The sequence below is a fragment of the Bicyclus anynana genome, chromosome 23, assembly GCF_947172395.1.
Source record: "Bicyclus anynana chromosome 23, ilBicAnyn1.1, whole genome shotgun sequence".
Taxonomy (NCBI): Eukaryota; Metazoa; Arthropoda; class Insecta; order Lepidoptera; family Nymphalidae; genus Bicyclus; species Bicyclus anynana.
The window spans coordinates 12,562,509-12,589,914 of NC_069105.1; the positions used below are offsets into that span (position 1 = coordinate 12,562,509).

Below are 27,406 nucleotides of genomic sequence, written 5' to 3' on the forward strand. Positions count from 1 at the left end.
AAGCTTATTAATCTAATTTATTTTAATTAATTTAAGAACAAGTTAATTATAATTATTATTATGTGTGAAATCACTAGCAATTAATACCCTAATTTTAAATTTGTTGGTTGGTAAATAATGCACATAGAGTATGGCTTTGGTTTAGTTTCCAAACTAGAACTAGAGTAGTTTTGATCTGTGTCCTTTTATGTTAAATAGCATTGCAATGCATTGCAGTAATCTGCATTTTTACATACATTGACATTCTTTTTTTGTCTAAAGAAAAATTAGCAAGAATGGCAACCCCGCACCGGAAAGCACAGCGTAGGACTGAGGATATCAAGCAGGTTGCAGAGAGCTGTTAGATGCTGGCAGCTCGAGACTGTTGCACTTAGAGGTCCATGCAAGAGGCCCATGACCAGCAGTGAATACCTATCAGCTGTTAAAGCAAGGCAAGACAAAGAGCAGGGATCAAACCAACCTCACAGTAATAAGTTCACCCCTTTACCTTATCAGCCGATAGACGTCCACTGCTGGACATAGGCCTCTTGCATGGACCTCCAAGCACAACGATCTCGAGCCGCCAGCATCCAGCGGCACCCCTTTACAGTTGAGGTATTAAAGCTACACCTCAACCAATAGGCTAATACAAAACTTTTTGGCTGTTAGTTTTTGATTTTCACTTCACAGCTATGGAATGCCCTTACAGTGTCAGTTTTTCTTACCACCTACAATGATATCTTCAAGTCAAGAGTGAATAGACACTAGGCAAGCCTTCACCATAGTGTACTGCATACAATAGCAACATCTTTACTTACTTTGTAGTAGTGATTGCAACCCATCACTATTACATACAAACATATTGCCTAGAAACATAAGATCTCTAGCTCTCCCTCAGAAGCTCTAGCTTAGGTGTAAGAAAATCTCTAAAAAAAGAATATAGTTAAATGTAGACTTAGTCATAAGCATCATCGACCATCCAGTACAAATACACAACATTAGGCAAAGATCAAAAAGAAAATCAATATTTCCTTACTTACTATTATTAGTCACATTTATTTTATTTAAAGTACAATTTAATGTCCATTAAGTTCTTTTTGTTTAAACCTTGAATTTCAATCTTTGTTTTAGACACTTCAAATAAATTTTGTTTTAACACATACTTTATTTTTAAGGGCTCTTTCCTTAGTTAGTCATTTTGGAATAATTAAGTATATATAAAATTAATTATCATAATACATATTTTACTTAATTAGTTATTCAATACTAAATGTTAATCTACTTGTATTGTAAGCTGTAACTAGGTAAAATGTGATATTTTTTTTAAAATAGCCAGCCTATTACTGAATCAAGTCCTTAAAGGGAACAGGGAATAGATCATACAACCAATGGCGTGCATAAGGTTATAAATCAGGGTATGCACTAGTAAGAAAAACTAAGCATACTGGGAAAATCTGCATTAACAAGCATTAAGAAAAACATCTCTTAGGGTATGCAGTACTTTAATGCATGCATGAAGACTACTGCATACATTAATATCTTTAGTATGTGAAAAAAAATTGAGCAATTAATTTTATACTATTTAGTGTTGGTACTATGGTTACTATGTTTTAATAAATTGAAATTGGTATGAAATGATACTTATTTTCAAGGACTATTTTGTCTATTTGTAGCTAATTCAAGCCTGAAAAGCTAGTTGATTAAATGATAATCTTCTATTAATTAATCATAATTACGTATATGCCTGTTGTTTTAGTAAATGTATTATTGACATTGAACTGATATTCATAGGATCTGATCTAGGTAATACAAACAAAAGATTGTTTACCTACCTACAAACATCATAAAGGATTTATAGCCAAATCTACATAAATATTGTGTTTCAAGGTTCAGATATTTACTACATTCCAAGTTTAACTGTTACTTAAGTCTTTTTGGCGACCGTCCACGCCTCGCAAGAGAAAGGAGACTACAGTAACAACAAAAAAGTGACCTTTTGTTAACCATAGCAGCGTTAGCTCGAAATTCACACCTACCTTATCTCCTGGAATGTTTTTTGCCGACATGGTGCGTCACCTTCCAGTTCCTCTGCTCGACGTCGTCGTGAGGACGAGTTATCCAAAGAAAGGAGCTCAATGCTGAGGTACCCAGCATACGACACAAATCACTTCACTTTACCAAATCACTTGGCCATCATCACTGACCGAACGTTGCATTAAAGCCACAAACACAATAAACGAGCCATCGTCTGGCGTCGTCATTAACACGATTTCCCATTGAGATTCATCGGTACTAATAATTTTTCATATCACAAGTCACAACACACAAACACAACGAACCGACTGACAGATGCTAGCTTGATTGAGGTTGACGGAAAATGGCGAGTCGCGATCGCGAGGGATGGTTGCTGTCGCCCCTCTCGACCCGCGCATGCCAGGTCGAACCTAAATATTTTTCTATTGCCTACTAGATGGCAGCACATGCCAAAATTCCGTTCTAAAAAATGCATTGTACGCAACATAGATAGCGCTGTATTTTTTGTTTTTTATTACATCGTAAATAAATTATGAAATAAGATATAAAATAACTATTCAAGAGATGGAGAGACTGAGCCATCCTCATTTTCAGAGTTTCCAGTAAAAAGTTCTTTATTTCAGAACTAAATTACTGAGAGAAATGATAGAAATAGATGGATCATTTTTAAATTGCCTCCTAAAATATGAAAAATATGACAAATCCACATCAATCCATAGTTACCAGTAACTTAGATTCATGACAACCCTTTGGATATTTAGGAAAGGGTTATGTGCCTAGCGATTGAGGACATGATTCCTCATGATATCCCGTGGAAAGTTAAAAATAAACGTTTTTTATTTTGACCATTAAATCCAAAGAATATATACTCCAAGTAGAAGAAGTAAATCTGTAGCAAACACGTTGGGCATAGCAGCGACATTATTTTCGCATACGAAATATTATTGAATATTAAAGTCAGCGGCATTTTTAATGGAGTTTTTGATTAAAAATTTTTTGAGAAAAAAATGTTTTTCTAATGTTACTCAAGATCGAACCCAAGTATTATTATATCGTATTTTGATTAAATACGACTAGTCCAAATGACTATGTGAAACTAGTTGAAATTAATGTACGCTTACTGTCTGAAATGTAAAATTGCTGGCCACTGAGTATTTCTGAGTACGACCGTGTCTCTTTAATAATAACTAATAACTAAAAATTAAAATAATAGATGTACGTGTTTTAGCATGTACTCACATATAATAATAATTCGGAACATTTTCTAACTCTATTTATTTCCGCAACCAACATGCATAATCTCCTATGTCCAAAAGTCTTTGTACTGAAGTTGCGGCCCCTTGGTTAAGTAACCCCTCTGTGAAAGTACAGGATCAACTCAATCAAATTGCTCGGATGTTGCACGATTACAAGGTACCCAACCTACATAAAGTCCTTTTTATAAAAGTTGTCCCCCAGACGCGACGCTAATGTCATATTTATCAGTCATTGTCATTTGGTTCTGGCGGTCTTATTGTCATTTGTGTAAGGTGCTGTCAATTTTAGTTTAGGTTTTAGCCACGGGACTTTTTTTTATGAAAAGGACTCTAACTTAATTTTCTCCCAGTCCAGCGAGCACTTGATAAGAGGGCATAGACAAAAGACTAGAGGGCAAACCACAGAGTAGACAGTAGAATACTTTGAAGACTACATCTAAATTACTAATCTGTGGGCACAGATTACAAATACAGAGGCCTAACGCGTCCATGTACAAAATCAATAATCAATTTCATTCAATTCGCAAAATGGCGGACGGAGGCGTGGATATAGATTTGTACGCCGATGATATTGAATCTGATTTTAATAGACAGGTGAGTAATTAAATAGTTTTTGATTTATACGCGATGTTTAGATTACGAGCGGCAACTTTTATTAACATTTATGGTGGATGATCGACGTGCGTTACAGGATGACTTTGGAGGTGAAAATGTGGATTTGTACGACGACGTGATCGCGGCACCGAAGAACGAGGATGGAGATGGGCCACCCAACGCCGGACCACCGCAGCACCCACCGGAGGAAACAAACGGCTCCGTTCCATACCATCACAACGCTCCCAGTCACGGCCATCATGGCCGACGCTTCCAACTTTACGTCGGCAACCTCACTTGGGTTTGTACCTGATTTTCTCTATAGTTTTAGTAATATGTAAATATAGGATGTTATTATGATTATTATTTTTCGTACATCTGTTGCATTAATATGGATTTTAAGGACTGCTATCGTTTGTACGCATATAAAGACAAATTTGGTATTGATTTTTATTAATTTTTAAAACGCAGTTTGGTGTTCTTGATGTTGTTTTAGTTGCCGGTTTTTTGATTGTCTGTTTATTTAAAACAAAAGTCTTACAACTCATAGTATTTCTAGCCCAGAATATCTCTAATCTTATCTATATTTAGCTCAAAACAATGATAGCAGTCCTCTGATTAAGTAACCAAATGAACTCATGTTTTATAAACAAACTTACTGGGTTAGCTATTAAATATATCAAAAAACATCTTACAGCATTTTATTGTTGTTTTGTAACATTTTTTACTTACTATAATTATTATCTGAATAAAAAACAACATACAGCATAAGCGTTGAGACATAGGCCCTTGTTAAAAGAATCAGGTCTGAATTAAGCTTAAAAATTGTGATGTTGATTATTAATTAGAAAAGTTTCATGTAATCAAACTGGCTTTGAAGCTTTTTATTTTTATTTGTCTTTCGTCGTAGGTTTTTATTACTATCTCCAGATTTGACATATTGATATGAACATCTAGTTGGGTCATTGAGATTTTCTCAGTGTATTAACTTGCTATTATAAAAACTTATGCACAGTGTAAAAATAACAACATAGAAAGTTAAAATATAAAATTCATTCCTTTCAACTAGGCTTAGTTTACCAGCACTTTTGAAACACCTCTTTCTACAAACGCTAATGCTTCGAAAAAACCAACTTAATCTATGGGAATGATACATCTGATCGACAACTTAACCTGTTGATAGCAAATGTTCCCATAACTGTTATAAATTTTAACATTTAACGGAGCGTTAACGTTTGTAAAAAGAGAATTGACATTCCAAATGGCTACAGGCCTAGGTTTGTCTTTTTCTGAAAACCACCTAAAGTTTGGAAGGTACTCCTGAGAAGAGCCTCAACTGAACAGTTGCTCTCTTAAAATTATCATTCTTTACAATGTTAAAAATCTAAATTCTTTTGTGAATAAGCTAACCAAAATGCCTTCAGCTTTTTTATTTTACCCTGTGCATAATGTTTTTTAATTAGCAAATTTTCTACTACACTTTAAACAACTTAGTTTTCGTAACAAAATATATTCAGGATGGACTTGGCGCCCACACAGTGGTCCATGGAATGCTATGATATTTGTCTCTCTGACATAATATGCCTAATACTACTACATACTTAAAAATATAATGTTATATAAATAAACTTAAAATCATGCCATCTATAACAAAGAAAATCTATAAAGAATGGTACTTTTCTCATGTCAATATAAGTTCCAATTTTTCTGCTAATCCAAATTTTAAATAATATGTTTTAAAACAGTTTATTTTCCCCCTGTATAAAACATCTTACCATGTCGATGTATTAATATATTATACAACACTTCACAAAATATGTTTATCTGGAAGTTGTGAAAGTAGTTATAAATTAAGGGAATGCAATGTAACAAACTTATCAAGTTGTATAAAAACCAAAACAGATTAAATTAAGTAAAATACTGTCCATTTCTCTTAACATAAATTGTAATTTTATTTGTCAAAGAACATATAATATTTTGTTGATGTCCTCAATGTAGCTCAAATTTTATTGTAAGAATAATAGCTTTTATACAAATAATAATGTATATAATATTCAATGTACATGCTTAATGCAAAGCATTAATAAACTTTCTATTATAAAAAAATGTTACAAGATGTGATATAAAATGATTTAACTATAATTATAGTCATTTGGTTATTTAACACCTATATGAATATCATTGCATTTTGTTACGAATACAAAATGTAGTGGTCAAATTATACTATTTTCTATTGTTTGCCTATATATTTACGACATATGTGCTAAAACAACACTACCCACTTTTATGTAGCAACATTCAGGTAAAGATTTTTATTGTTTTTAAAATATATGTAGAAAATTGAAACAATAAACAGTTAATTATAAAAATAGAATCTATATGAAACATAAACTTGAAGAGTAAATTAACAATTTGAAATATGTTTTCGTTGTCTTTCAGAAATACAAAACTCTGTAATGTTGTTATATAAATTTTTAAGCAAAACCAAGTTCATGAACTAAATTTCTTTAGTTAAGAATAATATCCTTGCATATTATTTTTAAATATCTATTACAAATATTAATTGATTATTGAGTCTGGCATACTCCGACCTTATATCACATGAGTTTTAGCCGTGTTTCATAATCAATTAATATGAATAACACTCTCGATAGTTTAAATTCTATTACAAATAATGAAATTATTTTGTTTTTGTATCTAAAATAAAAGTTATTAATACTGCACTGGACATAGCCCTGGTAAAGTTTGTTAGTGTTTATGAATTGTCTTATATTTGGGGAGTAGAAACAGGTACAATTTTACATGAGGCTCACTGTTACAATGTGTTTAAAAACTATCATAGTTTTTTTTTAGCTATATACAAATCTGTAAGTCAAACTTAAAGGGTCTTTATATAGCAGCTATACTCCCTGTAAAACATTTTAACAGGGGTTGTAAATATTGCATTGCAGTTTTGTTGTAGCAGGCTAAATTAATTTTGTTTAGGTTCATATGTGTAATAAAAAACTAAAAGTTTTATTTCGGCTTATTTCAATGTAAAAAAAAGACTTATAATAATTTATGATTGATAACAATAAAATCATTGGTTCAAGATTCAGTGTAGTTCTTCTAGTTTCTGTTCAAAAGAGAAAGTGTTGTGCTATTTTTATACATACTAATTTAATTTAGAGATTTGTATATGGTAATAATTATATGTGTGCAGTGTTCAACTTAACACACACTTTAGAAATTTACTTGTTTTTGCTACTATATATATAAAAAAGTCAGGTCATCACGGTTGACAAAAATAACATCATAATGGTATATAATTATTAAGAATTTAGTCATATAGCCACTTGCAATATGAGTTGTTCAGATACGAGTACATGTGATTATAGACTACAAGCCCTTGAAAAAAAATTACCTGTGAAATGAACCAACGTGAATAACGCTTCTAAGACTGTTACTATATTAGAAAATACAGCGGTACAGGTGAGTGAGTGAATGGAATATCTCAGGTACAAATGAGGAATTACAACTAATTATTAATGTATGGCTTTCTTATAGCAGTATATGAATAAAAATAAATGTCAAAAATCCTAGTGCCTTACAAAAAGTGCTGGTGCCCAGAATAAGAAAACAGTGCAAATTTTTAATTCCATATTTTTTTTTTTTACACATTTACAGATACTTTACCCGTAAACGCCGTACATATTTCCTTATGATATAAGGTCATTGTAAAATGGCATCATGTTCTAAATTTTATTTAACACGGATAATAATGTTTAATAATTATTATCCGTAAAAATTATAGTCATTATTTGTTTAAATAAATAATTATCGAAATGTACCGCTCAGAAGTGACAGCATAGTGCTCAGAGTTATTTTCTGATATAGTAACGGCCTTCACGTTGGTTCATTTCACATGTTAATTTTGTACATGGACTTGTAGTCTTGTCTTTTTTACTTATTGGTAAAACGGGACTCTTGGTTAATGAGTTCTTCATGGTAGGTTACTGAGTTTTATACCATGTTAATATGGGTTATTGAATTCTTCACCATGTTTTTAATGGCTATTGAATTCTTTACCTTGTTAGTGATGATTATTTATGGAGTTCTTCATCATGTTTATAATGGTTATCGAGTTCTACACAATGGTATTTAAAGCTTTTTGTTTTACAACTGGTTAAAATATAGTAACTCAGGACATAAAGTTGTTTTTAATTTCAAAATGATAATTATCACAACTTTTGGTTCTGACTTTGATTGTAAGAGATATTTCTGCTTTCGTCTTGTAAGTCTTATGGTTTTCTGATTGAAGTATTTATTGTTCTATCTCACTTAGACCAACGGTTATAGTTGTTAGGATTTTGTGTCAACTTACTGTGTCTATGAGCTTAAATAGATTTAGCAACAAGATGTTATTATATTTATTAAGAACTTTTTAAATTTATAATGTAGTCCTTTGATCATATATAAAAACATGTAATAACAATAAGCTTGATAATATTACTGTGATAGTTGATACATAATAGACCTTTTATTTATTATTATATTTATTTTTTGATTCTTGGTTTATTTGAGTTTTTAAAATGAAAATATAAAGTTTGTAAAATTCAAATTGTCTAAAAAAAAAATATTTTCTCATATCTGTCCTTAAAAATATTTACTCATTGCTATATATAAATAAATAACAAAATAGGCTCTAAACTTTTCTTAGTAATGGGTTTTAATTGATTAAAGTAATTTATGTTGCTGACTCGAATTTCAATACAAAGTATGTTAAGTTATGTCACTTACTAACCATGTAAATATATATCATAAATAATTATTTTGTATGCTATTTGTGGAGGAAATAAGGGCAGGTGGTTCACTTGACTTGCAGTAGATAACAATGCCTAAATCAGCATCATATTGCAGAGCAAAAGTGACCTTCAAAGTGAGGTGTAAGTGTTAACCTCATATGTCTGTTTATATAAATAAAATGGTGATGCTACTTAACCGTAGAATTATATATAAGCATGTCATTAGTAGTACTTCCCTACTCTTTAACCAAGTAGTAAGTGAGATAGATCAACCTAAGTGTTTATACTTCTATATAAATGTATCTATATAGGTAAGAACCATCAAGTTAAGTTTATATACAGGGTGCTCGGGAGTATTTCTCATGACTAGGGTTATATTCTTTAAAGAAAATTAATTAAAAATGTCCCAAAATAATTATTTTAGAACACAATATGTTTTAGAACACATGAACACAAAAATTATTTCTTTTGTAAAAAGATCTTAAATTGTGTACCATATATCGCATCTTTTTATTATGGTCTAGCTATATTTATTAATTGATAAATATTATGAAGTAGCTTACTGGTGATGTGCGGGGGGCCAGTTGCAATATCTCGTCGATATTGACAGTCTTACCACTACGATTACGTATTTTAAAATGCAAGGATAGATAAAGGCGCGTGTTACAGGGATAGTTGGAATTATAAAAACCTTTTTTTTTAGTTTAGTTTAGTTGTGACATCAATTATCAAGTTATGGGAAATACCTATTCTGAAACATCCCGTATATGTATATTTATTAATTCAATAATATGATTTTATTATTCGTTTCAAAATACACATTTCTTCTTTGTATTTTTGTTTAGTTTTGTTACCATATTGTATTTATGCCCATGGTAGGGATTTGTCAATATCTCTTGCAATCTCAATTTTTTGTGACTATGGGGTAATTTATAGTAAGAATTTAGTTAAATTTTGAATGCTTGTGAATCTGGATTTGTGTGTAGGAAAGGAAGGCAACAATAATGTGACTGTCTGATTATGTGATATATGATCTTATTGTTGGTAAAAGTAATAAACGCAAAATTAGACGCAATATGTGTAGCCTTCCTCAAATGAGAGTATGATGACGAAAGGTTAGTTTATCTTCCTAAATATATATTTAATAAATTGCAGTTTAATTATAAATTATATTCTTCATAGAAATAAAATTTCACACACCCTCTGAAATTTTGAATAAATTTTAGGAGAAACAATGTTTTGTAAAACATTTAACATTATCTTAGATAAAAAAAACTATATTTTCTGATTGACTTAAAAATAAATATAGATATATTTGTCTTATTAATTTTAACCACACTATGAAACTGTTTAGTGAATTTTTTTTCAACATTATATATGTAGAAAAAAAATATTTTACACGTTTAATCCCACTTATAGGTAAGGTAGATTAATTATGTGCTTTATTTTTTTTGATGCTTCTGTTTGAAGTCAGAATATTGGTTGGTTGAATGTCGGTTAGAATATTATAATTTTTTCAGTATTGGCAACCAAAATTCTGATTAATATAAACATTTACTATAACTGAACATTTTCCTTTATCAGGTTATATCGACAAGGTAAGAAAATGCTTGTACCCTCAATTGTAGTGTTTTATTATTATATGTGTACTGATTGTTTTTATTTTTATGTTACATTAAAGTACGTTGTCTATTCTTCGAACTGTCACTGATTTGTCCTAGATGATTTTTTAGAGTTTTGAATCAGGCTTAAGGTAATTTACTGTAGTTCTGTTTTGCATATGACGTAACATATGCTCATTCGTCACATTAACCTCTGATTTTAGAGAAACAAATGACTCCGTATGTAGTACAATATTGTATAATCTACCTACCTTATGTAACTTTTCTGTCAGTTATTGATCTTCTAATTTTATACAAAGTTAGCGGACGGTATTTCCTTTTCCGTTTGGCAATGGTTGATTTTTAAATTAATTGACAGAAAAGATACACTCCAATAAGATGTTGTTTATTATATGACCACTTTAAAAAAATACTACAAGATAAACGAGTTCCTTTCTTATTTTTCTGTGTTCGCCGTTATTTCAGGTTCACGGGGTTAGTTTAGAAAATAATTAGCGATTCTGTGACAAAATGTGTCGATTATGTTTGTTTTGTATTTTACTCTAAATTTCGGTTTTCAACTATGACATATCCTGTCTCCATATCCATTATTTTTAACAATATTGGCTTGCGTTTCGGACAAATCTGTTAATTCAATTTGTATGTTAACAAGTTAACTGTTATGTATCAAACCAATTCCGTTTCAATGAAATTGTTTAAATATTTCATTCAGAGCAATTGTTTTAGTATCTAGTGCTTGGGATCTAACTGATTCTGATTTTGATCTTGAATTATTAATGATCTTGTTTAAATTCTTTATTGTTGATCTCAAAATTACAATTTACTCGAAACTTCTAGAAAATTTTAAAATGGCTAATTTAAATTTAATTTATGCTGTTAATATTAGTAAGACCATTGTTTTTTATATAGATCTGTAAATTTATTATTTTCGTGGAAGAGTCGGACCCATGTTATTGCTTAACTTGTTTAAATGCAGTGTGCCACTGTTTTATCTTATGCGGAATAATTTAGTTAAAGATGCGATACCAATGTGATGATGAAATAAAAGAATGGTTAAACTGAAAACTGTTTCCTTTCCACCCAGTATTTCATATCAAGCTTAAATAAATAAATTATTAATTCAACGATTGATGATAAAAGAGAGGCTAAATGATAATAAATTACTCGTATTTTTAGTAGACTCGCGATCGGATATAGCAGTTTCGACTGAGAATATCGTTATTTTTTTATCGTTTTTTAAAACACTCAAGGTATTCGAGTTGCTGATAAGAAAAAAAAATACACGACACAGTAAAGTATGTATTTTCTATTTAGCTTCCCGTTCAATAGATTGCATTACCCTGAGTTTTGGATGCGTATGTTTTCCAGTGGGCGACCGATCAAGATATCGCTAACGCGGTCGCCGATATCGGCGTATCGGACTTTCAAGACGTGAAGTTCTTCGAAAACAGGGCAAATGGACAGTCGAAGGGATTCTGCGTCATATCGCTGGGTTCCGACCAGTCCACCAGGATGGTCCTCGATCGACTGCCAAAGAAGGAGATCCACGGTCAGCATCCAGTGGTCACACCGCCCTCTAAACAGGTAAATTAAAAGTTGGAATACTAAACGAGGAATTTAATACATATACATGATTCACGGTGAAAATAATTGTAGGGAAGAAAAGCTCAATGCCTATGTAAAAACTAAAGGAAATACAGACGACAATACACAAGTAAAATTTCTTACTAGTAGGGAGGTAGATTGCCAGTATCTATATCTATTATACATATAATAGAAAGTCGTGTTACACTATTTATAACTCAAGTACGGCTGAACTGATTTGGGAGAAGTGATTTGAAGAGGTAGTTTAGAATCACGAGACTGTTATAGGATACTTATGGTAGGAAAACTCTGAACTTCATCAAATTAATAACGCAAATATATAGAGTTTGTATGCTTAGTACAAGATTGATACCATTATCAAATAACTTCTAAGTATTAGAGTTAAGAGTACAATTTTCATTATTTTTATTTTTCGTAAAAGGTAGCAACTGACATGGGTGCTGATAAGTGATACTGATAACATCTATGATGCCTGGGAACGTTCACAATCTAGTTTTTGTTTTCTTTGATTAGTCCAAAGCATTTGATGCGATGACCATGTTAAAGTTGAGCCATTTTAGAATGTATAATGGTGCACTATCGTTAACTATTGTATGAATATCGTATCTTATCTCACAGAAATAACTCCAAAGGTATGAGTAAAAGATTGTCGCAAGGATTGTCTTGTGTATTATAGGCTACACAGGGGTCAATTCTGGGTCCTTTTCTATTTTTTGTATATACTCTTATATCAAGCCCATGTTCGCGACGTTTGTACTGTTTTTTTAATTTATAAATACGGAAAGATAGAAGTCGGTTAATAAAAACTGTTAACCGTGACATATCGCATGTGTCGCATTGGTTAATAATAAATATATACTTTATGCAGAGAAACTAAATGTAACTGAATATTAGGTATGTTTGTGAATATTACCTATTCAAAATATTGTCTATAAGAACATAGAATCCAGTGGCGCTAACATGTGACCAACAAGATAATATCGTGTAGACAAATAGACAAATTAATGTCAACCAATGGCGGTGTAACCGGAAATACCGCTATCTCTTTTATTGCGTTGATACTAAAGAGATGGGACTGGGACAACTGCCGCCATTGAACGATATTTTGTCTATTTCTCTCCACTTACTCATCATAGGATAAACCGCAAATACAACGTAAGATAAAAAGACCTATCATTTATTGACCACACAACGCCATAGTTTACCTACCTACCAATGGTAAACCAAATTCCATATTTTTTTCTTAAAGAAAAGAGGTCTGTGGCCTGTGCTGCCTAGTGGCAGTTTGATACTGTTACTGTCACGTAACGTAAACGCGAATATCTAAGGAATTGAAAGAGCGCCATCTAGTGGCACTACTGTACAACTGTTTCAATTCCATTTAAATTTGCGTTTACGTCAACATGATAGTAATAGTATGAAACATTGAAACTTCCACTAGGCACACTGCATTAAAAAATAAATAAATGGTGATAATTCATCGGAGTGGGTACGACAGCGCAGCGGGTAGGATTCAAACCTATGACCGTTGATGGTGTTGAGTACCGTGGAGCTAATGATGCTTTTGAGGCCATGGTTTATTGGCAAACCATAGAAGCCGAAAATATTATTAGCCACTCTATAAAATTCTATAAGTATAAGGCTTATAAATAAAAATCGTCAAACCTAAATTCAAAATCTACTAGGTACTACCTAACATAGTGGGTTGAAAAGGAAATTTAAGCCTCTATAGCTCCATGGTTAAAAAGAGAAAAACCAACGAATCTAGGGTTCGAACGATCGAATATTCTTTGAATGTGTTCGAAAAATCCAGATACTAACAAATAACTTAAGTCAGGGTTCGATCGATCGAATATTCTTTAAATAATTTATTCGAAAAATCCAGTCACAAACAAATAACTTATGTCAGGGTTCGATCGATCGAATATTTTTTAAATAATGTATTCAAAAAATCGAGATACAAATAAATAACTTGTGTCAGAGTTCGATCGATCGAATATTTTTTAAATAATGTGTTCAAAAATCCAGATACAAACAAATAACTTAAGTTAGGGTTCGATCGATCGAATATTCTATAAATAATGTTCCAAAACATCCAGATACAAACAAATAACTTAGGTTAGGTTAACATCGATCGATTTTTTTTAATTGTTCAAAAAATCCAGAGACAAACAAATAATTTAGGTTAGGGTTCGATCGAACGAATATTCTTCAAGTAACGTGTTTTAAAAATACAGATACAAACAAATAACTTAGATTAGGGTTCGATCGATCGAATATGCTTTAAATTACGTGTTCTAAAAATCCAGATACAAACAAATAACTTAGGTTAGGGTTCGATCGATCGAATATGTTTTAAATTTCTTAAAGCATATTGTGTTCGAAAAATTTCAAGTAATATATTTAACATTATTTAAATTCTCATGTTTTGTTATCAAATTAAAATATTGAGCTAGTGTAATTGGGTCTCACTTCTGCCTTTCTAATTTGATGTAAATAAATAAATAAATGATGTATGTATGTTATGGTATACATTAAGGTGTACATTCCACAGGCTTTGAATCAGTTTGAGAGTCAGTCGAAGACCAGGTCTACACCCCCCGGACCGAACGGTCCAGGCATGAGAGGTCCGCATCCAGGGGGCCCGCCCGGACCCCATCCTGGAGGTAATAGTCATCATTATCAGCATGTTTTGCCGGCCCACTACAAGGCCTCATTAAAGGAGAGGGAATATGAAGCTTAGACCCATCACGCTGCTCCATACGTGAACTGAAAATATCTTAGGAGAAAGAGATTCAGATTCTCATATAATCCGACTCGGGAATTGAACTAAGGACCACGTGTAGGATAACCACTAGATGACTGACCAACGATACATTATCTCCAATAATGTTAAATTAAAATTTATTAAGAATTCATTTACCTATTTCAAGTAGTCCTAGATCCTAGAAGTGCTTTTAGGTAACAAGCACTTTCGGAACGTCAGGATATGTTGTTATGATAAAACGAGTAAGTAAAGTAAAAAACTTAAATTAAATTATGAGGGTTCCAAACGCGCCTTAGTCGAGTTTAGCGAAAGTAAGCCCTTTCATTCGGAATAAAGAAAACTAGAAGGTATGATATATAATGAGACTTTGAGCAGAACATATTCAGCTATAAGGTTTTTAAGAATGTGTTCCACTGTACGCTGCCATCAGGCGTAATAGTAGCTCAGCGTTAGGTTATCCATATACGCAGGTGAACCCGTGGGGTCCATAATTCGTACTACAATATTTATTTATTTAGGAAGACCAACCGCAGAACAGAATATCCATATATAAATATAATAATATGTCAGTGTTTTTGGTTCTTTTGCGGATCTCGTCATTTCTGATTCTATCACTATACTTCAGCCTTTCTTGATGAGTACTGTTTACCAACAAACAAATTAAAAATGAGGGTATAAATCACTAGTCATCTCACACCTAATAATAATTATAATTAACTTTTTCTTAATAAATTAGGTTAATAAGCTTAGAACAGTTAGATATGGTTAATATATTTTACATAAAATTATATAAACAAACCATAAATAATTTAAAATAAATAAGTTATGAAATGACATGCGTTTTCTACCTTAATTTCTAATTTGTTTGTTGGTAAACAGCACTTATCAAGAAAGGCTGTAGAATAGGTGCCTACTATTTTACTAGTTAGGTACTATCTATACACTCAATATTAAAAAAAAATCTATCTGTAGAATTCTTTGGCGGTGGACCGAACGGACCGGGGCCGAATGGCCCGCGGATGATGATGCCCGGCCCAGGGCCCCACCACCAACTGCGAGGGCCCCCGCCCGGGCCGCACGGCCCGCCGCCGCACCACATGCCGCAGCACCAAGGGCCCCCGCCGCACCACATGCCACCGCACCAGGGCCCACCACCGCATCAAGGCCCGCCTCAACATAGGCCACCAATGCAGGTAATAATGGATCCAAATATCATCGTTAGCCACAGACCAATTACAGAAGGACCTGTATCGTACTCATAGTCACGAACAAAATTGTCTGTCATTTTCTGAGGAAAACGAGCTTAGGTTTGGTATATATCTTATACTAAACTAGAAGTTGCCCGTTTTTTTTCACAATTCAATTACACAAAAAGGTATTTTTACGGACCTTTTTAACCGACGAACACGATTACAACTATTTAACATCGAATCTATAGAGGCAGTTTTTATAATCGCATTAGATCGTTGATTGATTTGACAGAAAAGTAACGTCTAGCGAGGCAGGTCCTATAAAATAATTGGTCTGAGTCGTTAGCCTATTCAATCGGTCCACTCCAGGGCCAGGTTTCCCTTGTTATAGAAGAATGGATACGATGTTAAAACCCAATAGGTACATAGGTACCAATGCTACTGGGCTAACATTTTCTCATTAAAAACAAGACTTCAGAAATAGATACTAGACATTTTAATAGTATTAGACAGCTTGTCTGGTAGGTAAATACTATTGCCATGCTTATTTCTGCCAAGCATGGTCTGGCCTGGTTGACGTGTAATACTAATCATCATCCCCATCAGTATTACATAATTGTTGTACTCGTAAATTGTTTTAACTTGGGTTAAAAAATATGTTTAAAGAAGATCCAAGATTCTAAGACTAATTAATCGTAAATTAATCAACTACTTGTATCTATTACTAATTTAAGTACCTGCAATGAAATCCGTTTAACTAGTCTAGCTTTAAAGCTAAAGGGTACTCAAAGGCTTGCAGTTTTGCTTTGAAAAAGAGGTTCCAGCACAAATGTTTAAAAGTCATCCTTTTTTCCCCCAGTTCCAGGGCCCGCCGCAAATGCAACGCGCCCCCGGGGGTCCGCCCGGAGTCCCGCGCGGCGGCCCCGACTGGCCAAGACCCCACCACATGCCGGCCCCCGCTCCGCAGTACGGGCCCCCGCAGCACCAGATGCCGCATCAAATGCCCCCACCGTCGTCGCACGCGGTACGTATGTCTTTTGTTGCCACAGCACAGCTTAGCTTACACTGGAACCTTAGTACGAGATTGTTTAGTATGATATTCGTAATAAAATTACTTAATTATTATTTTTGTAAATAATGTAATAATTAAGTAATTTTATTAAATTATAGGCCTAACATGCGTACCACGACGTATCGAGCAATAGGCTAGTTGACACTTTTTTTAAATGGGCCTAAATTATTGTTCATTATCGTTCTATTAGATTACTGTCGGCAATGATGGTCTGTATTTCAACTATTTCATGACGTCAGGTTAACAAATCCTTTATTTACCAAACGGAGTGTTTGACAAAATATAAGTTAACTATTTACTTTGACGTTTAGTACATCGAGAAACATTGTGACGTCACAAAATGGTCGACAGCGTTTTAGATGTTTGGAAAATTTTAAAAAATACACGATTTTTAAATTAAGTTTTATAAGGAAACCTTAGCTTTTAATAATTAATATCGATATATTTCGGACCCTTATTCCACGAAATTAATATTGTTTATATTAAATTTGATATGAGTCAACTACCCTATGCGAACCGGAATTTTCTCTTTCGACCTAACGCAACTGCCACTGGTCCTTCAACACAAGCATACTTTGTGTTTGTCTAGTCCTAGTGTCTATGTTATTTTTTTTCTAGGTAATTATACATCCATACATTCTGTTGTAGTGTATTTGAAACATGTTGCATGAAAAATTACATCTTGCACTCATTCATAAGTATTCTGTAAATGTGTTGACGTGTCAGTTTAAAAATATTGACATGTAATATAAAACATTGAACTAAAAGTTGTATTGGAAAAGCTACTTTAAAACAAGGTGCTGTAAGTCTATTTTACTCTAGACAATCTCGTAATAAGGTTACTGTTAGTTGAATTACACGCAACCGGGTATACTTTCGCAGCAAATGAGGGGGAAAGTGAAATATACCATCGATATACCATTTAAGGCCAGAAAGGGGCGGGGAGGGGGAGGGGGCGCTGGTGATGTTAGCAACCATGAATAATGATTCAATGGAACTGTATGGTCGTGAGGTTTTACTATTGTCTGTTCTACTACGTAAGGCTCTATAATAATAATTATGAAAAGAAAACCAAGGAAGAGGTAATAATGTGGAATATTTGTTGCGAAATTTTGTCATGTCTTTAATAATCAGGGATCCCTAAAACATTTTGTACACCTGACTACTAACAAGCTAATTTTTCGCGAGTAGCTTCATCTCGATGAGACGATCGACTTTTTTATTTACGAAAATTCTTGATTCTGGTAGCTAACTGAGTTACCAGGATATGAAAATTTCAGAGCGTCGGAACAAGATGATGTGGCTGTTAAATTGTATAACTATTAATTAAGCAACAGTAAAAAAAAACAGCTGGTTAGTGACAACTTTTAATAACCTCGTTATTGATACAAGGAGGGTAGCGTAACAAAAGTTGTAACTAACTTATCAGCCACAATGTCCTACAAATTGCGTGGTATCTCGTTCCGACGCACTGAAATTTTCATTTCCTGGTAACTCGGTTAGCTACCAGAATCAAGAATTTTCGTAAAATGTTCTAAGGATCCCTGACTATATGTTTTTGTTGCTTATGTAAAATATAAATGTCGCTCGGCGAAGTTTTGTCGTGAGACATGTCGATAGTGGAGTCTCACGCTTAGGGCTATTGCAAATGCAGAACACGCCCGGTCGGCCGGGCCTCGGCGACTACTGGAACGCATTGTAACGCACTGAATGGTCATAAGGTTTTACTATAGCCGCTCTACGTCGACTGTTTTAGTACATAAGGCTCCACTAGAGACTTTTCTACACTTGATACAACAGACCTATAATAATATTTATGGAAGAAAAACGCAGAGCAGAAATAAAAATCGAAAGGTTTGTTGCGTAATTTTGGCATGTTATCTTCATGTTTTTGTTGCTTTAATGTCACTTATTTTATTTATTTTAATGCACACAAAAAAATAAAGATACAATGAAAATAAGAAACAACAGAAAAGTAAGATGCGCAAAGGCGGTCTTTTCGCTAAAAGCGATCTCCTCCAGACAACTTTGAAATTCATTTATTTCAAGTAGCCTCAGTTTACAAGCACTTTTGATACGTCAGTTGACTATTTGTAAAAATTCTACCACCGGTTCGGAAGGCTGGTTCTGCTGAGAAGAAACCGGCAAGACTCTCAACAGTTGCCCTTTTAAAAAAAAACATACAATATTGTAATTTACAATTGATGACAACGTTACAATTTCTTATAGTTTTACTTCCTGTGTGAAGGTGGAAGCTGATCCAATGGCTTTCAAGCATCTTTATCATTGAGGAACTCATCTTAATTATTCTCTTATCTTAATTAAGAATTAATGATCTCTTCTCACCCCAAACGCATATACCGTACTTTGTACCGCGAGTACAAATATCGACGTGAAGCTTGCGACATTTTGTCGTGCGACATGTCGCTAGTGGAGCCTCACGCTTAGGGTTATTGCAAACAGAACGCGCCCGGTCGGCCGGGCCCCGGCGGCGACTGGAACGACGACCCCCGGCCGCACATGCCGCCGCACGCGCACGGCCCCCCGCCGCACCACGGGCCGCACCACCTGCCTCCGCTGTCGCCGCGCGCGGTAAGACTACGAACCTTTGCATGACACGACATTTTGTAAACTAGCTGACGTCACACGGTTCTACCCGCGTGTTTCCCGTAGCACAAGGATAATAAATAAATATATAATAAATATACTTAAACAATACACATCATTATATAGCCCCAAAGTAAGCATACAAAGTAGCTTGTATTATGGGTGCTGAGATAGTTGATATTATAATATTAATATACAATTATATACTACATATAAATACTTATATAATGTATAAATACACACAGACACTGGAAAACACCCATGCTCATCACACAAATATTTTTCAGTTGTGGGAATCGAACCCACAGCCGTGGATGCAGAAAGCAGAGTCACTACCCACTGCGCCACTCGGCCGTCGATATATAGCCTATAGCCTTCCTCGGTAAATGGGCTATCTGACACAGTAAAAAATTGGATTTATTCTGGTTAAAAAAATCCATTAGCAAAATTTCGTATACATTGGCTAATATCAACACACCCAGTGGCGTGCATAAGGTTGTCGATCAGGGTATGCACTAGCAATAAAATTAAACAAACTAAAAAAATCTGTATTTAATAAGCACTAAGAAGACAACTCTTAGGGTATGCAGTACTTTAGTTCATGTATGAAAAACAATGCCACTGAAAACACCATAATAACCATACGTCATATTAATATATAATGATGAACTTTTCCATTCAATTACTTTCTTTTACATTAGTTGACGGGCATGCGATATTTTATCGTACGTTTAAACGTTAGACGCAGCTGTCGTAAGCTCGATTACGTTATTAAGATTCTTTTAGTTACGGATCTACCGATTTTACTTTGTCAGAAATGTTGTTTTGTGCAAAGGCGTAACTGTTAAATAACGTATTGTTACAAAAAATCCAAGACGTGCATATATAATAGGTGAAAGTGTTATTAACTATATTATTGAATAAATAAAACACCATTTGTGTTTGTTCTGGGATTAAATTTTGACGTATCTACCTACTTATATTTATTTAGAGAAATAATTTTTCGATAGTGTATCTTGGTTTTTTTGTATCAATATTTAAATCACACTGGCCGTGAGTGGGTTTGGGCTTGGATCTAACAACAGGTAGAATCGATGCTGAAATATATGCTAAGTAAAGTATGCTATAACAGCAACACATCGATGAAACTCACTTCAGTAAGTACGCTGATTGATAAAGCTATCAATCAGCGTACTTACTGAAGTGAGTTTCGTAAATCTCTCTACATTTGTAAGCACAAATGTAGATAGATATAGTGCGTGCAAGATAAGTTTGCGCGTGGCCAAAATCGGAACAAATCAAAAGTGCCGCCTTCTTATCGTCTATCTCTTTCTTCTCTTGGCGGGTAAAAGAGATCACTAACGCTGGCAACATAGCGCCGCCAGTCGCGCGCAGACTTATCATGCGCGTACATCGATTTCCTATTAAATAGTGGATGCACAATCAGCGACCAAAAAACGTCCCCTCAATGAGTGCCAAACACAACTTCGTGGCACTCAATCCAATTAGTCGCATTTGCAAATTCAACGTTAAACTCAATTCTTAAGGTTGAATTTGCTCTGAATTTTGGATTTTATTGAATATTGGACTATATTTAAAGGTATAATTTTCTTTACCAATAATTCTAAAACTGTCAAAGCAAAATTGGCCAGTTTCTAAGTGAAATTTTCTACATGATTGTGTGTCCTTTTATTATAAGAGGTCGATGTGCGCGCACTTTAGTTATAGTTTTTATTGCTTTACAATGTTACCAGTATAATGAATGCACTATATTTATTTAGAATTTAATCTATCGTGAGTACTATTCATAATAATTTATTATGAATCACAGCTTAAAGTCACATGAAACAATGTCGGAATGTGCCCTACTCGTTTCAAATCCATACTAGGCCCTTAGTCATGAGCTGGTTTTGACATAGGGCATACTCCGGCGTTGTATCATTTGAGTTTTAGCCGTGTTTCATAATAAATAAGGATTATATTTTTTTCTTAAAATGAAAGAAATTGCATGTATGTAACCTTCCAAACTTGTAAAGCCAGTCACTGTCTGTCTGTCCCGCTTCGCCTTATATTTTTTAATTAGAATATGGCCATTGTAATTAAATAAAATGGATTATTGCTTATTTTCCTATTAATTTGTGACCTTACACACTTGAGCAAGTTTTTTACAAGTTTTATATTAAATTGTTTACCTTTGTTTCAATAAATAAATTTATAAAGTATTATTATAAATGTTTCCCAAAATATTATTTCATTAGCTGACGCAGCGCGGTTTCTCCCGCGTGGTTCACGTTCCCGTAGCACAACGGGGATAATATATAATCTATAGCCTTCCTCGATAAATGGGCTATTATCTAACACTGAAAGAATCCCGGACCATCCGGCCCACTCGCTATATACGCCTATGGCGAGCGCGGTGGACTATCGGCCTAAGCTCTATCATTCTGAGAGGAGACTCGAGCTCAGCAGTGAGCCGAATATGTGTTGACAATGATGTTTTGTCCGCAGCCGCCCGGGCAGGGCATGCCGCCCCCTCACCACCAGCTGCCGCCGCACCAGCAGGGCCCGCCGCGGGGCCCGGCACCGTTGCCGCAACATCCGGGTATGTAAAAAATAACCTCACTTTTTAGGGTTCCGTACCTAAAGGAACAGTCCATTTTTACAATTTTCATCTTGCAAACAAAGTAACTGTAGTCTGTAAGCTATACTGGGGGTACCTTGATGTATTTTTAATGACTCCTATGTTTTAACTATGATGATTTATTTTCCATTTGTCGTACTTTAGATTAGACTTATTTATCATTGTTTTTTGCTTCGACTTCAGTTGGATTAGCTAGCTTTTCTTGATGACATACAGTGTATCTAACTGACACATTAAGCTTTGTTTGAGTGAAAGTCTTATAGTGTGCTGTTTGATATTTCATGTCAAAAGTATTAATTCTTTGTTTATTACAATTTCATGTTCTGGAATACTAAAGAACTTTGTATGTAATTCTTTGTGTAGTCTGTTATATTTCATTAAGTTACGAATATGAAGATCATCTTGAAGAGAAGCTCAGTTTTTTTATTTACGAAAATTCTCGATTGATAAAAATTACTGAACGTCGGAACGAGATAATGTACCACGCAATATGTAGGACAATGTGGCTGTTAAGTTGTATAACTATTAATTTAGCAACAGTAAAAATACAGTTGTTACTAAAGTGTTTTTCAGATAGCATTGATACGGTGACAGTTTCCTTATGACGTTCATAATACGTACTATTCGGACATTGTAGGACATTGTGGATGTTAAGTTGTAAAAAAACATCTGATTAGTAACAACTTTTGTAAATAAAAAAGTCAATAAATTGTCAAAAACATATTTAAGAAATAAAATTCAATCTCAAAAAAATATTAATAATTTTTTTTCAATCTGGTAGAACGATATTGAACTATTTACGACCATTTAAAAAAAAGTATTATAAAAAAAAAAAAATTTTCCTTTTTTGTTAGTTTAATTTTTTTTTAGTTTAAGATACCTAATTGTAATATTTATTTTGGAAATAAAAGGCTTTTTATTTTTTTATTTATAAAAAAAAGTGTCAACTAGCCTATTATTATGATGCAGGTGGAGCCCCCGCGCCGCACGTGAACCCCGCGTTCTTCAACCAGCAGCCCCCAGTACAGGCCGCGCCGGCCGTGCAACCGCCGCCGCAGCCCGCACCGCCCGGTAAGGGTTCGTTTACACGAGCAGCAACTGCTGCCGACGACTGCAGTCGGCGACGGCAGTCAACGGCAGTCGACGGCAGTCGCCGACCGCCGTCGACTTCCGCCGACTGCCACCGACTGCAGTCGTCGCGTCGGTGACAGTAGCCAGCTGCCGTTGGCAACGTGCTGCTCATGGTTAGGCGTTGCTATAAGGATTTGGACGGTCTCCGTGACGCAGTGGAGTGCGCGGTGGTCCTGGGTTCGACACTCGGCTGGGCTGATTGAGGTTTCTTAATCAGTCCAGGCCTGGTTGGCGTTAGGCTTCGGCCGTGGTTAGTTACCAGATTGCAGTCAAGGGCTCACTTGTAAATAATAATGAAATGATTTTCAAAATCGGTCCACAAATTACAGAAATATCGCTGGACATACATATAAAAAAAAACATACATACAGCCGAACGTAGAACCTTCTCCTTTTTGGAAGTCGGTTAAAAAAATAATAGTGATGTGCAACGTTCTGAGTCTTAAACCAGACTGGTTTCTACCAGGACCAGGCGCTCCATACGGGCACCCGGCGCATGGAGGGCCGCCGCCCGCGCAGGGCCCGCCGCCCGGCGCCAGACAGCCCTACGGAAGACCGCCAGCGGTATGTATACTCTGTACACAGATTAATTAATAATATACAGATGGAGCGTACGAAACACGACGGTGTTAGCCGTTCCAAATACAAAATTCATAAGTAATACATTCTCGAGTCAGTACGACACGAACCGTCGCAACAGTAATTTTCAATATTAATCAGGAAAAATGGCGTCTTATGTTTTTAAATATTTTAAAAACTGTTCACAAAAACTAAATAAATAAGATGGAGTATTTTTTATTGCTAATCATTGATTATTATGTTAATTTACGTAATTGTTGTTAAATTTTGAAATACAAATTATGAAAAAAGTTTGTATATGCGAATATTATTAGAAATCCTTAACTTTTATCAATTAATATCGATATATTTCGGACTCTTATTCCGTGTACTACACGAAATTAATATTGTTTATATTAATTTGATATGAGTCAACTTTTTAATTATAATATTTTTTTTTTAAACAATGACAGAGCTACCCCGGTGCCGCAGAAGCGCGTCCCCCCCACCACCCAGCTCCGTTAGGTCCGCACGCGCCGCCGCACGCCGCGCACCCAGCGCACGCCGCACACGCGCCGCACCCGGCCATCAGCGAGGCAGAGTTCGAGGAAGTGATGAGCCGCAACCGCACCGTCTCGTCGAGCGCCATCGCGCGCGCCGTCAGCGATGCGGCCGCCGGCGAGTACGCGTCCGCCATAGAGACGCTCGTCACCGCCATCTCGCTCATCAAGCAGAGCAAGGTAACTGCCACTGTCACTTGTATACGATGCATCAGCGATGCGCAGTTCGAGGAGGTGATGAATCGCAACCGCACCGTATCATCGAGTGTCATCGCAGCTGCTAGCAAGTAAGCGTCCGCCATAGAGACGCTCGTCACCACCATCTCGCTCATCGAGCAGAGCAAGGTAACTACCACTGTCACTTGTATACGATGCAACTGCGATGCGCAGTTCGAGGAGGTGATGAGCCGCAACCGCACCGTGTAGTCGAGCGCCATCGCGGCCGCTGGTAAGTACGCGTCCGCCATAGAGACGCTCGTCACCGCCATCTCGCTCATCAAGCAGAGCAAGGTAACTGCCACTGTCACTTGTATACGATGCGTCAGCGATGCGCAGTTCGAGGAGGTGATGAGCCGCAACCGCACCGTGTAGTCGAGCGCCATCGCGGCTGCTGGTAAGTGCGCGTCCGCCATAGAGACGCTCGTCACCGCCATCTCGCTCATCAAGCAGAGCAAGGTAACTGCCACTGTCACTTGTATACGATGCATCAGCGATGCGCAGTTCGAGGAAGTGATGAGCCGCAACCGCACCATGTCGTCTAGTGCCATAGCGGTTGCTAGCGAATACGCGTTCGCTATAGAGATGTTCGTCACCGCCATCTCGCTCATCAAGCAGAGCAAGGTAACTACCACTGTTACTTATATACGATGCATCAGCAGTTCGAGGAGGCGATGAGCTAGCAAGCAGAGTGACTAGTGTTGCGGTTATCTCTTGCCGTGCTTGCCCGCTATTAGTGTAAAAAAAATATACTAAAATACCTTTTAATTGTTTCACAGGTCGCGCATGATGACCGATGCAAGATTTTGATCTCATCGCTCCAAGACACGTTACACGGTGTTGAGACGAAGTCGTACGGGGGTGAGAGGCGGCGCTCGCGATCCAGGGAGAGGGATGCGAGGGCGCACCACCGCGCGCCGAGGCGCCGGGAGCGGTCCGCATCACGCTACCGGGACAGGTCTCGTGACAGGGAAGATCGGGATAGGTGAGTGTCTATGGTATAAGTAAGAAACGGACAGAGACTAAAATTTTCTAGAAAGAGCTAAATAAAAAAAATATGGAAAAGCCGAAGTGAAAAGAGAGTGTTGGGATAGGTGAGTGTCTATGGTAAGAAACGGACGGAGACTAAAAAATTATTTCTAGATAAAGCTGAATAAAAAAACGATGCGAGAAGCCGAAGTGAAAAGAGAGTATCGGGATAGGTGAGTGTCTATGGTAAGAAACGGACGGAGACTAAAAAGTGTCTTATAGAAAAAGCTAAATAAAAAAAAGATGCGAGAAGCTGAAGTGAAAAGAGAGTATCGGGATGGTGAGTGTCTATGGTAAGAAACGGACGGAGACTAAAAAATGTCTTATAGAAAAAGCTAAATAAAAAAAAGATGCGAGAAGCTGAAGTGAAAAGGGAAGATCGGGAGTGTCTATGGTATAAGTAAGAAACGGACAGAGACTAAAAAATGTTTTCTAGAAAAAGCTGAATAAATAAAAGATGCGAAAAGCCGAAGTGAAAAGAGGAGATCGGGATAGGTGAGTGTCTATGGTATAAGTAAGAAATGGACAGAGACTAAAAAATGTTTTCTAGAAAAAGCTAAATAAAAAACAATGGAAAAGCCGAAGTGAAAAGAGAAGATCGGGATAGGTGAGTGTCTATGGTATGGTATGGTGTTATGGTAGTAAGAACGGACGGAGACTAAAAAATATTTTTTATAAAAAGGTAAATAAAAAAAAGATGCGAGAAGCTGAAGTTATAAGAGAAGATTGGGATAAGTGAGTGTCTATGATATAAGTAAGAAACGGAAAAAGACTAAAATTTTCTAGAAAAAGCTAAATAAAAAAAGATGCGAGAAGCCGAAGTGAAAAGAGAAAATCGGGATAGATGAGTCTCTATCTATATACATACGAGAAACAGAGACATACGCGCGAGGCTGAGGTGTAAAGACAATAGGGATGATGACAGTTTTTTAAATAGTATCTATTTGTGGTGTATGCTCATAGTAAAGCAATTTTGTAAAAGTAACAGGATATCTGCGATTATTACTTTCGGAGCTACAGGGATTTAAAGGGCTAGATTTGGATCTCTGAAAAACGCCCCATACAAAATGGCAAGATTTAATGACGTTGTAGGTCATAATGATGGTTAGATTTGTATGGGCATCAAAAATCTGTATTATAGTCTGATAGAGAGATATGCAAGATGTCATAAAGTAGACAGTATCTCAGGCATCAGGTAAGAACTTTTTGAATAAGAATTAAAAGTTTTTGTAGTCGTAACGTAAGCGATATGTAGTTTTTATTAGCTAATAGTGACGTAATCGGTACACGAGCATGAACATATTAAAATTAAGTCCATTTAATTTTAATTAGTTCAAATAAATCATTCCAATAAATTTGAGAGGCCGCCATTGAATGTAATCACTTTGATTACAGGTACAGGGAAAGGTCGAGGGAGCGCGATCGTGAACGCGAGCGTGGTGATGCGTAAGCCTTATTTTCATAAATAGGCCTTATAATATGTATTACTTACATGTATGTTACGGCTAGAAGTTTACCACGTATTGTGTATGTATTTTATCCACAAGTTTATTTAGCAGAATTTTGTATGAGATAATGCTGAATTCTGATGGATAAAGGAGAACCGGCAAAAATGTATGGAAGCCTGCCTAAATACCAATAACAACATGCGATATATCAATTGATACGTTTATTTATGTACTTTACTTTTGTTATGGCAGCACCTGAGTGCTGTGTGAAGAAAGTTATGGCTATAGTCTTTACTTTGTTTACATAAAAATAT

The 27,406-nt window shown here is 35.4% G+C and overlaps 2 protein-coding genes across 5 annotated transcripts in view; one reads left to right on the plus strand and one right to left on the minus strand.

Moving 5' to 3' along the window:
• Positions 1 to 2,394, minus strand: part of LOC112049154 (ubiquitin-like protein 3) — a 236,975-nt gene extending 234,581 nt beyond the window's left edge. Inside the window, exon 1 of the mRNA XM_052888586.1 lies at positions 2,016 to 2,394. Coding sequence (XP_052744546.1) covers positions 2,016 to 2,045 — 30 coding nt within the window. The 5' untranslated portion in view covers positions 2,046 to 2,394. The remainder of the gene's footprint in view (positions 1 to 2,015) is intronic.
• Positions 2,395 to 3,706: 1,312 nt separating this feature from the next.
• Positions 3,707 to 27,406, plus strand: part of LOC112051357 (cleavage and polyadenylation specificity factor subunit 6) — a 28,137-nt gene continuing 4,437 nt past the window's right edge. The window contains exons 1-13 of one of the 4 annotated variants that reach the window (XM_024089961.2): positions 3,707 to 3,863; positions 3,961 to 4,164; positions 11,638 to 11,853; positions 14,429 to 14,540; positions 15,614 to 15,834; positions 16,691 to 16,855; positions 19,367 to 19,495; positions 22,019 to 22,112; positions 23,121 to 23,222; positions 23,748 to 23,845; positions 24,313 to 24,579; positions 25,395 to 25,600; positions 27,040 to 27,090. In XM_024089961.2, coding sequence (XP_023945729.1) covers positions 3,759 to 3,863; positions 3,961 to 4,164; positions 11,638 to 11,853; positions 14,429 to 14,540; positions 15,614 to 15,834; positions 16,691 to 16,855; positions 19,367 to 19,495; positions 22,019 to 22,112; positions 23,121 to 23,222; positions 23,748 to 23,845; positions 24,313 to 24,579; positions 25,395 to 25,600; positions 27,040 to 27,090 — 1,970 coding nt within the window. In that variant the 5' untranslated portion in view covers positions 3,707 to 3,758. The remainder of the gene's footprint in view (positions 3,864 to 3,960; positions 4,165 to 11,637; positions 11,854 to 14,428; positions 14,541 to 15,613; positions 15,835 to 16,690; positions 16,856 to 19,366; positions 19,496 to 22,018; positions 22,113 to 23,120; positions 23,223 to 23,747; positions 23,846 to 24,312; positions 24,580 to 25,394; positions 25,601 to 27,039; positions 27,091 to 27,406) is intronic. The other 3 variants (XM_024089962.2, XM_024089963.2, XM_024089964.2) reach the window with 3 other exon arrangements.